The sequence below is a fragment of the Oncorhynchus clarkii genome, chromosome 12 (assembly GCF_045791955.1).
Source record: "Oncorhynchus clarkii lewisi isolate Uvic-CL-2024 chromosome 12, UVic_Ocla_1.0, whole genome shotgun sequence".
In the NCBI taxonomy this organism is placed as follows: Eukaryota; Metazoa; Chordata; class Actinopteri; order Salmoniformes; family Salmonidae; genus Oncorhynchus; species Oncorhynchus clarkii.
In genome coordinates this window covers 81289197-81301070 of record NC_092158.1, presented here as the reverse complement: position 1 = coordinate 81301070, position 11874 = coordinate 81289197, and the positions used below count along the sequence as shown (strand labels likewise).

General features: G+C 42.7%; 1 protein-coding gene across 1 annotated transcript; it reads left to right on the top strand.

The window, feature by feature from the left end:
- The first annotated feature begins 1664 nt into the window (after positions 1 to 1664).
- LOC139421448 (zinc phosphodiesterase ELAC protein 2-like) lies at positions 1665 to 10371 on the top strand. The gene is made up of 24 exons (XM_071172363.1): positions 1665 to 2163; positions 2287 to 2337; positions 2423 to 2493; positions 3544 to 3608; positions 3708 to 3838; position 3966; positions 4005 to 4146; positions 4716 to 4771; positions 4860 to 4918; positions 5005 to 5077; positions 5193 to 5305; positions 5428 to 5526; positions 5659 to 5797; positions 5963 to 6048; positions 6266 to 6387; positions 6646 to 6742; positions 6869 to 7007; positions 7105 to 7143; positions 7243 to 7352; positions 7458 to 7557; positions 7684 to 7804; positions 8457 to 8535; positions 9144 to 9288; positions 9622 to 10371. The coding sequence occupies exons 1-24, from the start codon at positions 1820 to 1822 to the stop codon at positions 9865 to 9867; spliced, it is 2628 nt and encodes an 875-aa protein (XP_071028464.1). The 5' UTR covers positions 1665 to 1819; the 3' UTR covers positions 9868 to 10371.
- The last annotated feature ends 1503 nt before the right edge of the window (positions 10372 to 11874 follow it).

Here is an 11874-nt window from a genome sequence, read left to right as displayed (position 1 = left end):
CTACTCTTAACCTTGTTCTGAACACCTCCAAAACAAAGGTCATGTGGTTTGGTAAGAAGAATGTCCCTCTCCCCACAGGTGTGATTACTACCTCAAGAGTTTAGAGCTTGAGGTAGTCACCTCATACAAGTACTTGGGAGTATGACTAGATGGTACACTGTCCTTCTCTCAGCACATATCAAGGCTGCAGGCTAAAGTTAAATCTAGACTTGGTTTCCTCTATCGTAATCGCTCCTCTTTCCCCCCAGCTGCCAAACTAACCCTGATTCAGATGACCATCCTACCCATGCTAGATTACTGAGACATCATTTATAGATCGGCAGATAAGGCTGCTCTCGAGCGGCTAGATGTTCTTTACCATTCGGCCATCAGATTTCAATCAATCAAATGTATTTATAAAGCCCTTCTTACATCAGCTGATGTCACAAAGTGCTGTACAGAAACCCAGCCTAAAACCCCAAACAGCAAGCAATGCAGGTGTAGAAGCACGGTGGCTAGGAAAAACTCCCTAGAAAGGCCGGAACCTAGGAAGAAACCGAGAGAGGAACCATGAGGGGTGGCCAGTCCTCTTCTGGCTGTGCCGGGTGGAGATTATAACAGTACATGTCCAAACTGTTAAAATGTTCATAGATGACCAGCAGGGTCAGATAATAATAATAATCACAGTGGTTGTAGAGGGTGCAACAGTTCAGCAGCTCAGGAGTAAATGTCAGTTGGCTTTTCATAGCCGATCATTCGGAGTATCTCTACCACACCTGCTGTCTCTAGAGAGTTTAAAACAGCATTTCTGGGACAAGGTAGCACGTCCAGTGAACAGGTCAGGGTTCCATAGCCGCAGGCAGAACAGTTGAAACTGGAGCAGCAGCACGACCAGGTGGACTGGGGACAGCAAGGAGTCATCAGGCCAGGTAGTCCTGAGGCATGGTCATAGGGCTCAGGTCCTCAGAGAGAAAGCGAAAGAGAGAGAGAGCATCCTCCACATACAACACCCGTTCTGCCAGTCACATTCTGTTAAAGGTCCCCAAAGCACACTCATCCCTGGGTCACTCTCTTTTCAGTTCGCTGCAGCTAACGACTGGAACGAGCTGCAATAAACATTCAAACTGACAGTTTTATCTCAATCTCTTAATTCAAAGACTCAATCAAGGACACTCTTGCTGACAGTTTAGGCTGCTTCGCGTGATGTATTGTTGTCTCTACCTTCTTGCCATTTGTGCTGTCTGTGCCCAATAATGGTTGTACCATGTTTTGTGATGCTGCCATGCTGTATTGTCATGTGTTGCTGCCTTGCTATGTTGTCGTTTTAGGTCTCTCTTTATGTAGTGTTGTGATGTGTGTTTTGTACTATATTTATATATTTTTAAATGTTTAATCCCAGCCTCCGTGCCCGCAGGAGGCCTTTTGGTAGGACGTCATTGTAAATACGGATTTGTTCTTAACTGACATGTTAAAGGTTCAAAATTACAAAATAAACACTTTTTATTTTATTTTTTAATTTTTTATTAACAACAAATCAATACATAAAGCACATGAGGGAACACAAGCATACATAGATTACAAACAATAGACAATCGAGCTAGGGGGTACAATATCGCATTACAATTACACACCAATGATCGAGAGAGTGATGAAGACGTCATCATTCTACGCCGGAAGAAACACAGTTGAGCGTCAAATCACATGTCTCAACTGCTGAATGTTTATATTTCAATGATATGTGTGCTGATAAGTAACATTTTATTTTCATAAAGATTATGCAATGATTATCGATTGGTTTGCTGTCTTGTACGACGAGCAGAACTGACTTCAATTAAATCGAATGTTTAGTATGACTAAAGTGTCTCTACCCTGTAAATCTATTGCATGGCTATTCGTGAGACACACATCTACAAGTCGCCAACAAAGCTTCGCATGCAGTGAACATCGTTTTCCCCGGACTATTTTCCAGTTTCTGCGGACAATGTCTACGAACACAACAGACAACCAACATCGGGGATCAAAGAAACCCAGAGCACCCAAAGAAACATTGCGACATGTGAAGTCTAGAGAACAGAGGAAACGTGGAGTGGATGTGCATGGACCAGCCACTGTCTACGCGCAGGTCGTCGGGGCAGGGAGCCGAGATAATGGCGCATCACTTTATGTCTTCTCTGAGTTCAATAGGTAAATTAACCGGAGAACATGAGTGTCTGACAATTTGTAACATTGCCAAATATATTTGTATAGTGGGTATCAGAAAGGCACTTGGCTGCATCATATTTGTTTACCCTTTTCCCTCTGTGGAAGGTACCTCTTCAACTGTGGTGAGGGAACACAGAGGCTGATGCAAGAGCACAAGTAAGTTGATTTGCATCCTGTCAATGTTCAACTAAAATCTATAATTCAGTCTCGGCTCAATAAGTCTCAATGTTCCGCTTGTCAGGTTAAAAGCTGCTCGCTTGGACAATATTTTCCTCACTAGAATGAGCTGGGAGAATGTTGGTGGTCTATCAGGTAAGTTTCTTGTTATTCTAGCCACATGACATCAACCTGGAAACAACTGTGCATACATAATAGATAGATCAAAGCTTATTGCATGATTAGCCTATGTCTCTGTGTATTGTCGTGAAAAAGTAAGTACACCCCATGGAAAGTGGTCTTTTTGTTGTTTTTACATATTTGTGCACATATATTTGAGCTAAATTCCAACCACATTCATTGATATAGGTAACCCAATTTAACAAATCACAAAATAAAAATGTTTGGCTGCAATGCCAAATGCCATGTTTGGCTGCAATGCCAGATGCCATGTTTGGCTAAAACGAAACACTGCCTTTGAACAGAAGAACCTCATACCAACCGTAGAGCATGGAGGTGGTGGCATTATAGTTTGGGGCTGCTTTGCTACCACAGGGCCTGGCCAGTTTGCCAATATTGAGTCAACCGTGAATTCAATATTATACCAGAGAATTATTGAGGAGAATGTGAGGCCATCTGTCAAAAAGCTGTAACTAAACCGAACATGGATCTTGTAACAGGACAATGATGCAAAACTACAACAGAATGGCTAAAAAATAAGAAATTGAGCAGGCTGTACATGCAAAACAAGCCCTCATACATGACACAATTGAAGCAGTACTGTAAAGAAGAGTATGCAAAAATTCCTCCCAGTGGATGTAAGAGACATAGACAGTTGCAAGAAACGGCTATATGAAGTTATTTCAGCCAAAGGGGGCAACACCAGCTATTGAAGCTAGGAGTGTACTTATGTTTCCTGCACTATGGAATTGCATTTCTGCCTTTTTTTTTGATGAATAAATGATTGCAAAGTATAAACTTTCGGTGTCATTTGTTAAATTAGGTTACCTTTATCTGTCAATAGTGTTGAAGTGAAGATTACATAGCCATCTGTCCAAATATGAACAAAAAAATACCACTTTCCAGGAGGTGGTACTTACTTTTTCACATGACTGTAGATAGACATAGGTCAAAGCTTATTGCATGCTTAGCATATGTCTCCGCGTATGTCCTTAGGTGTGATAAATTGTGTACTCTCTGGTTTAGGGATGATATTGACACTGAAAGACACTGGTGTCCCTGAGGTTGTTCTCTCTGGACCACCACAACTGGTGAGTGGACATTGTAGCAGTACAAAAGATTGTCTGTAATGAGTCAACTGTTTTTGTGGTATCCTGAGTCTAATATGTCATTTCCTCCTCTTGATCTAGGAGAAATATGTGAATGCCATCAGAGTATTTTCTGGACCACTAGAAGAAATCAAGCTAGCTGTTCGACCATACACTGAGAAACAATACACAGATGACACGATGACAGTTAGTCAAATACCAATATTTGGTGAGTACTAGAAATCACCTTTGTAATTTTTTTTAGCGTTGAGTGATTTACTGTTACTCACACTCTTTATCTTAAAGCATATTAAGTTTATGACGGGTAAAATAGTGAGTATTTGTGTTCTCATCCTGAAGAGTTGGTAGTTGACACTCTCTTAACCCCAATTATACCAGCTCAGAGAGGATGGGCCAAAGTGCTCCCCTAACTCAGGGAGGAGCAGCCCCTCCAGTAGTCCCCAGAGGAGGGAGCTGTGGAGGCAGGAAGACTCTGAGGACACCAGCACAGACAGCAGGAAGGAGAGAGCAACCAGCCCAGGTAAGACTAAGAGCTTGTAGGCTCGGAAGCCCAGGCTGCGCATGCTCTGACTGTTAGAAACCCTGGGGACGTTCTCAGGAAGATGATAAAAAGAGGGGAAGTACGGTGGAGTCTACATGGAAACTAGGGACGTTTATCAAACCAATCAACTATTTTGCAAGGATGGAGCTCCAAACAGGTTGTGTTTCTGAAAATGTTTCTGACTTGCAAAAAGCTAGCTAGCATAAGATACAAAACAGGCTGCTAAAACTTTGTACGACACAGTAGGAAAAGAGATATTGACGAACAAAACAAGGAAAAACAAAAAAGAAACGCAAGGAAATACCTGTCCTGAAGGAAAATATAATTTATACTCAGAGCCAATCAAATGCAAGTGTTAACCAAGGCAGCGCTCCCATTCAAATGCAAAATTCAATACTAAACTTATCCAGACTTCTAATAGTCAAGTCAACGGGAAGAGATTGGGAAGGATGACTAAAGGAGCATGCAGCGCTATCAGGGGCATCAGTGCCCTAGTTCAATGTTGAGCTCCAAAGGACACAATTTCTCACATTGCATTTTCATCTCAGGTGGAAAAGCAAGAGCAACAAGGGATCCGTCTTTAGTTGTGGCATTCATTTGTAAGGTAAGAAACACAATCTCATTGTCTCAGTGACATACTGAATTATTGCATTTTGATGCAATTTATGTCAAATTTTCTCTTTGACTTGCAGCTTCATCCTAAGAAGGGGAACTTCTTGGTTGCTCAAGCAAAAAACCTTGGATTACCAGTGTAAGTTGATTTTTCAATACAAATTCAGTTTTTCCTGCTCAACAAACTTGAGCTGGTAATGACTTTTTGATGCACTTTCTCCACAGAGGCACTGCAGCTATTGGTCCTCTCATTGCAGCTCTGAAGGATGGGAAAAGTGTTACCTACGAAGGAAGAGAGGTACTTCAATTATATTTGGTTGATTGTCAGGGCTCTGGACTTTTGGATTAGCTATTGTAAATGTTAGATACATTTGGTCTTGTTATCTGATGTGATCCTGATGGTTGTCCTACAGATCCATCCTGAGGAGGTGTGCACTCCCACTGATCCAGGACCAGCCTTCATTGTTGTGGAGTGTCCCTCTGAGGAGTTTGTTCAACCAATCTGCATCGATCAGCAGCTGAGCAGGTAATGGCCTGAGCAAAGTTGGCCAAATGTGTTAAAGGCTGCTTCTGCATCCTGCGTCATTACTCCTCGGGCCTTCTTTAGGAGATTGTAGTTAAGTTCTGAGTTATTTGTCTCATCTGCAGATACCAACGTGGAGGAACAGAGGACCCTGCTGCCTTAGTAGTCCACATGAGCCCTGAGTCTGTGCTGAAAACAGATGAATACAAGCAATGGATGGAAAGGTACAAAATCAGCCATATGTAATACTCAGTTTCAGACTGTTTACATATTCCATATTCTGCACTTCACTTGTCTCTCTGTTTTCTGTTGGTCTTTCTACATGTTTCATGTTTTTGTGTGTTTTTCTATTTTAGGTTTCCATCTACCACGGAGCACCTGATCCTGAATGAGCAAGTTTGCACTGTCCACAACGTCAGGAGCCACAAGATTCAAACTCAGCTCCATCTGATTCATCCAGAGATATTTCCAGAGCTCCAGCACTATACAACAAAGGTAAGTTGTGGAGTGCTACAACTTTCATTATTCACCATTGTAACCTGCTGTTACACAGAGATAAGCGTGTTCATTTGGAAACCTTTTGTAGCTTGCGTTGTATTGTGCTAATATGTTTCTACTCTTGTTTATAAAAAAAAAACTTCTGTTGTTGATCTTCTCAAGGAGACCCAGGCTGCCCTGCATGTCCCCAATGTCAGAGCCGAGTGTCTTCTGAAGTTCCAGCTCAGACCCAAGATTGAATGGCAAAGGTGAGTATGTCCTTTAGGCCACAATTTACCAGACTTACAAAGGGCTGCTTTGTCAAAGAAAACCTTTTCAGATGAAACACTACTTTCAAGTGTGACTTACTATTTCTTCTATGATCTTATAGATGCCAACACTGTCAAAGTCAAATGAGAGCGTTGCTGCCCCTCTCAGCACTATGTGATGAGTGGTGTGTGTGCTCTACTGTTTCTTATTCATCAGAGATGCCATCCCCTCTTGTGACACTGAAGAGTTTGTGAAAGAGGCTGCGGAGGCCCCTAACTTCCTCCAAGAAGTGGAGGAGTGCAAGCGGTTCCGTGCGACTAATGCTGCAGTGCTGTCTGGTGAGCCCTGCTCTGATACAGGTCAGGCTAGAAGCCCAAGGGGAGATGTTACATTGCTCAGTCCAAAGTTCCATCAATTTCTCTTTACTCCTCTTGAATGGAGTTGCAAACATTTCACTCTGGGCATTTAAGAAGGTAACAGAGTTTAGTTTCCTGTAGTCCTTTTGTCTGTCTAATAGAATATCCTAGTTTGCCACTGAAATTTCAGTGGCATAGCAACATTTTGTGTTGTATCGTATGACAATGTGTTTCTTGCAGGGCGGGCAGACAAATACCCAGAGGTGGTCTTTCTAGGAACTGGATCAGCTCTTCCTATGAAGATCAGGAATGTTAGTGGTAACTTGGTCAACATCAGGTAATGGCCCTCAGTTAGACTCGAGTTACTATTCAAGATCCTTAAAGATATGTCTGTGTGAGGTAGCCAGTATAAATGTCTGTCTGTCTGTCTCTCTGTGTTTATGCTCTGTCCCATCTCCTTCAGTGCCACTCAGTCAGTGCTGCTGGACTGTGGAGAGGGCACCTTTGGCCAGCTGTGCCGACACTATGGGGACAGTGTGGACGAGACTCTTGCAAAGATCTCAACTGTCTTCATCTCTCACATGCACGCGGACCATCACACAGTAAGGATTATTTTTCGTATAAATATTTGTTTATTACGGAGTTATAGCATATATTCTGGCATAAAGTAATTTTAAAGAATATGACTTTATTTTCCAGGGATTGTTGAGTTTGCTGTTTCAAAGAGAGAGAGCCTTGGTCAGTAAAGAGTTTCCCTTTTTTCAGATGTGTCCTGTTTAATTCATGCAAAAATGGAACACTTTAATGAATGTATGTCCTTATCTCTTTACCTTTCAGGCAACTCTTGGGAAAGCCTTCAGCCCCATCTATCTGATAGCCCCTGTCCAGATGATGACCTGGCTCAACCAGTACCATGACCACTGTGAGGAGATCCTCAGCCATGTCAAGTATGTCAGGAAAGACACGCCTTACTCTGTTCAATTCATGCTTTCAAACCGGATGATATGATGTCCATCGTCTCTAATATTGATGTATTCTTGACTATGTTTCAGCATTGTCCCAAGCAAAGTCATGTGTGAGGGGGCTGAGGTGTCCAAGTTCAAAACCAAAGCATTCATCCAAGCACTGCTGAAGAAATCTGATTTAGCAAAGGTATGTGGAGACTTGAACAGGCTGCTTCGTGGTTCAATAAGACTCATAACACTCTTGTTAGGTTCAACGACTGTTTATTGAGGCTGTCATCAAAGCTTAAATACATATATTCTGTTTTTCTCATAGTTCCAGACCTGTCCAGTGCGTCACTGTAAGAATGCCTTTGCCTGCAGCATCACTCATCAGTCTGGCTGGCAGCTGGTCTTCTCTGGGGACACAATGCCCTGCGATGCCCTCGCACATATGGGTCAGTACCAACAGTTCTTGACCCCAATTGTGATGTTTGTACAGATCCCAGAATTTGTGTGATGTGAAAAGATTTACACACTCTCTATGAACCACACTTGTGACTTCTGGATGAAATGGTAAATACTCACCAATGCCATTTGATTTGCCGTTACGTGCGTTCCACAGAGCCATACTCAAATTTTGGACCCAGAGTGTATCCTGTAACTTCTACACAGTTGCTGGTGGTATGATATACATATAGATCACTGTTAATGGACTAGACATCTACAGTAGCCAGTCTGATCTGAACCTGTCATCCATGCTCTATGCTGTCTGGCATCATTTACCAGATATTGCTTATTGCTATTGATCGGCTCCGATGTTCGCTATGAATCACAAGGTCTCCCACATAGTTCCTGTGGGATCCCACTTCATTGTCTCTTTTTAAATTGTTCGACTGGATGTGATCCAGCTGAAGACTCCCAGAGAGAGCCTGACTATATCCCATGCCTGTTCATTATAGAGGACTGGGTGTGCCAGACAAGCAGGGCTGGCTGATGGTTTATTACACAGAGCTGTGTGATTGATTTCCTTTGGGAGAGGAAGAGAGGCTGGAAGTGCTGTGCCATGCAGCAGTCTTGTGATTCATGTTTGTCATTGTGTTTTCAAAGGAAAGAATGCAACTTTACTTATTCATGAAGCCACATTGGAAGATGGATTGGAGGACGAGGCTGTGGAGAAGAGACATAGGTTAGTAGATGGATCTAGTATGGTGCTTCTCTTCAGAGGTGTCCTTCGTTATTCTATTAGGAAACTATCTTTCTTGGGCTGGATTCAATCTATATCGCGGAAGATCTGCGTAAAAACATTTCTGATTGAATCGACACATGCAGTCTCCGCAAACGAGGAGACATTGCCTTTTTATTTCAATTGAGCCATAATGCATATCTTCCGTGATACTTCTGTGATACCGATTGAATCCAGCCCTAAGTGTGAAAATATGACATGCATTGAAGGAGAAATAGACTAGTGCCATTTTTCAGCTGACAAAGAAACTCAAGGAGCTTTTGAGAAGCCAGTCATTTTTAGAGGGCTTTGTAACTGGCTGCATTCTTCTCTGAGATTGACATTGATTTCTGGAACTCTGTATTGGAGGTAATGAAGGCATTTCTGCCTTCTTGCTGGAATTTCAGTGGCTTTGGTTAAAGAGCTCCATCTCGCATTGAAAACAACTTGAAAGTCATTGAGTTGAACTGAACAAACTCTGTATAGCTTACCATGGGGTTAAGTCTGGTAATTACTGTTAGAATAGTAGCAGAGTAGCATCATGCTTCTCTGCTTGCCTCCCAAAATGACAGTACCACCTCCCAGGCCATCGGTATTGGCATGAAGATGAATGCTGAGTTCATCATGCTGAACCACTTCAGCCAGCGCTATGCCAAGATCCCCCTCTTCAGTGAGGACTTCAACGACAGAGTGGGAATATCTTTTGACCACATGAGGGTAAGTGAATGGTGTACTTTAGTCCACTTGTTATGCATAGCAACATTAAAATGTTTATGTGGGTTCTGCACATCTGAAATGTACTATTCCACTGGATATGTGTAGCCTCAGAATGAATTAGGACCATGATTCACTACGGTATGAGCAGACAATGCCCCTAGTCCAGGTAGAATACTCTCGGACAACTTCAGTTTAAATCTAGAGGTACCATTTTAAGGTAACATTCAGAATGTGTTAGACTCCCATCAGAGATACATCTCCAGCTGCCTCAGAGGAGGCTGGGTATGTTGAAAGACCTCCTCTGAGTGATCTCTCTTCCCTGTCTCTCCTCAGATTCGGTTTGGAGACTTTAGAATCCTCCCCAGACTCATCCCGCCCCTCAAAGCCCTGTTTGCCGAGGAGATCGGAGAGATGGAGGAGAGGAGAGGGAGGAGGGAGCTTAAACAGATGAAAGGAGTCATTGCTAAATGCAACGAAGAGCAGAGGACACCCAATGAAGGCGAGACGGGCGAAGGTGTCAAACGAGAGCCAGAGGAACCAACACAGGACGTGGGAAGTAAGAGACTCAAAACAAACTAAGACCCTGACCATAGCTTTGGGTTACACCAGAGATTAGTGGAAATCAAATGACTGTTATTTTACTGAGTTTGCTTTATTTAATTGTATTTTTATGAGAAACTTGCAAGCGTGATGCTCTGTAAAGTAAGAGATTTTCATTTGGCTGGACTGGCTGCCTTCATCGCTTGTGAATAAAGAATTTCTGTTTTTCCTGTCATTACCATTGCTGTGTATATAAAACATGTAATTAACATAGTCTTTGATTTTGCATTTGAAAAGTAAAGTAATGTCAATCATGCTCCATGGTATTGGCCTGTTGTTTTCTAGCAACATATTGTGAACAACTCATACAACGTTTATGTCCTATTAAACTACACCCTTAAAAGTTGCATCCGAACAAATGAATTTAGTGAAGTTGTCACACATGGATGAGTAGTATTACATTGGACTGATAGTCATACATAAGTCATACAGCACCATGGTCACTCGTTGCTTAACAGTTATTGGCGAAGGTTGAGGTTGCATTTCATCATAGATGATGGTCTAGGAGTGTTGTGTGATGGTATGAATATGATAAAGCTTCACGAACCAGATGAACTGTTTTTTTCCTTTATATGAAACACAAAATGTGCTATTGTTCTAGCCCTGAAACATGAAAAATTTGACCGTGATATCTGTCAAAAACAGTCCTGATCTTTCAGTGAGACAAGACCCCCTAAAGCACTGTGCCAGCAGCATGCTCTCTCTGTGACAACTCTGTTTTGATGTCATATTTATTGCAGTAATCAGAATAAAGTTAGGACACCTTATATACCAATTAATGGGGCTACTGCAACTTTACTGACAGGTGGAGTTTGCAGCTGACAGTTCACTCTAAATGGATCCCTATCAGAGGAGGCTGGTGGAAGGAGCTATAGGAGGACGGGGTCATTGTAATGGCTGGAATGGAATGGTGTCAAACACATCAAATATATGGAAACATCATGTTTGGAAAACACATCTGACTCCATTCCAGCCATTACAATGAGCCTGTCCTTCTATAGTTCCTCCCACCGGTTGCCTCTGATCCCTATACAGTATGTACAAAGAATGATGAATAACTGAGTGCCTATATCGCATATCTTTGTCTATACCAGAGAGCACAGTAGCCTATACTCTAGTGTGATGCAGTACTGTCCCTCCACATGGTGGCTGTATCGAGCTGTCATTGTTTTATTATTCTATAGATGGGCCAGCAATGACCTTCTGGAAGCTGTCCGAGAGAGGAAGGGCCACAGCCTCACCACCTTCCATTTCAAAGACCGTTTACTGGCCAGTCTCTCAAATGACATGAAGTGTTGACTGTAATCCACTCTAGATGAGATCATTTGCCTACACTAAATGCATCAACCAAATCACATTTTGTTAGTCACATGCGCCGAATACAACAGGTTTAGAGCTTAAAGTGAAATGCTTACTTACGAGCCCCCAACCGACAGTGCCGTTTCAAAAAATATGAATAAGAGATAAAAGTAACAAGTAATTAAAGAGGAGCAGTAAAAAATAACAATATATACAGGGGGGTGGCGGTACATGAGTCAATGTGCGGGGGCACCGGTTAGTTGAGGTAGTATGTAGATGTAGGAAGAGTTAATTAAGTGGTGGGAGGGGGGGGGGGGGGGAAATGCGAGTAGTCTGGGTAGGCATTTGACAAGATGTTCAGGAGTCTTATGGCTTGGGGGTAGAAGCTGTTTAGAAGCCTCATGGACCTAGACTTGGTGCTCCAGTACCGCTTGCCGTGTGGTAGCAGAGAGAACAGTCTATGACTAGGGTGGCTGGAGTCTTTGACAATTTGTAGGGCCTTCCTCTGACACCACCTGGTAGAGGTTCTGGATGACAGGAAGCTTGGTTCCAGTGATGTACTGGGCCGTACACACTACCCTCTGTAGTGCCTTGCGGTCGGAGGACGAGCAGTTGCCATACCAGGCAGTGATGCAACCAGTGGCTCTCAATGGTGCAGCTGTAGAACCTTTTAAGGACCTGAGGACC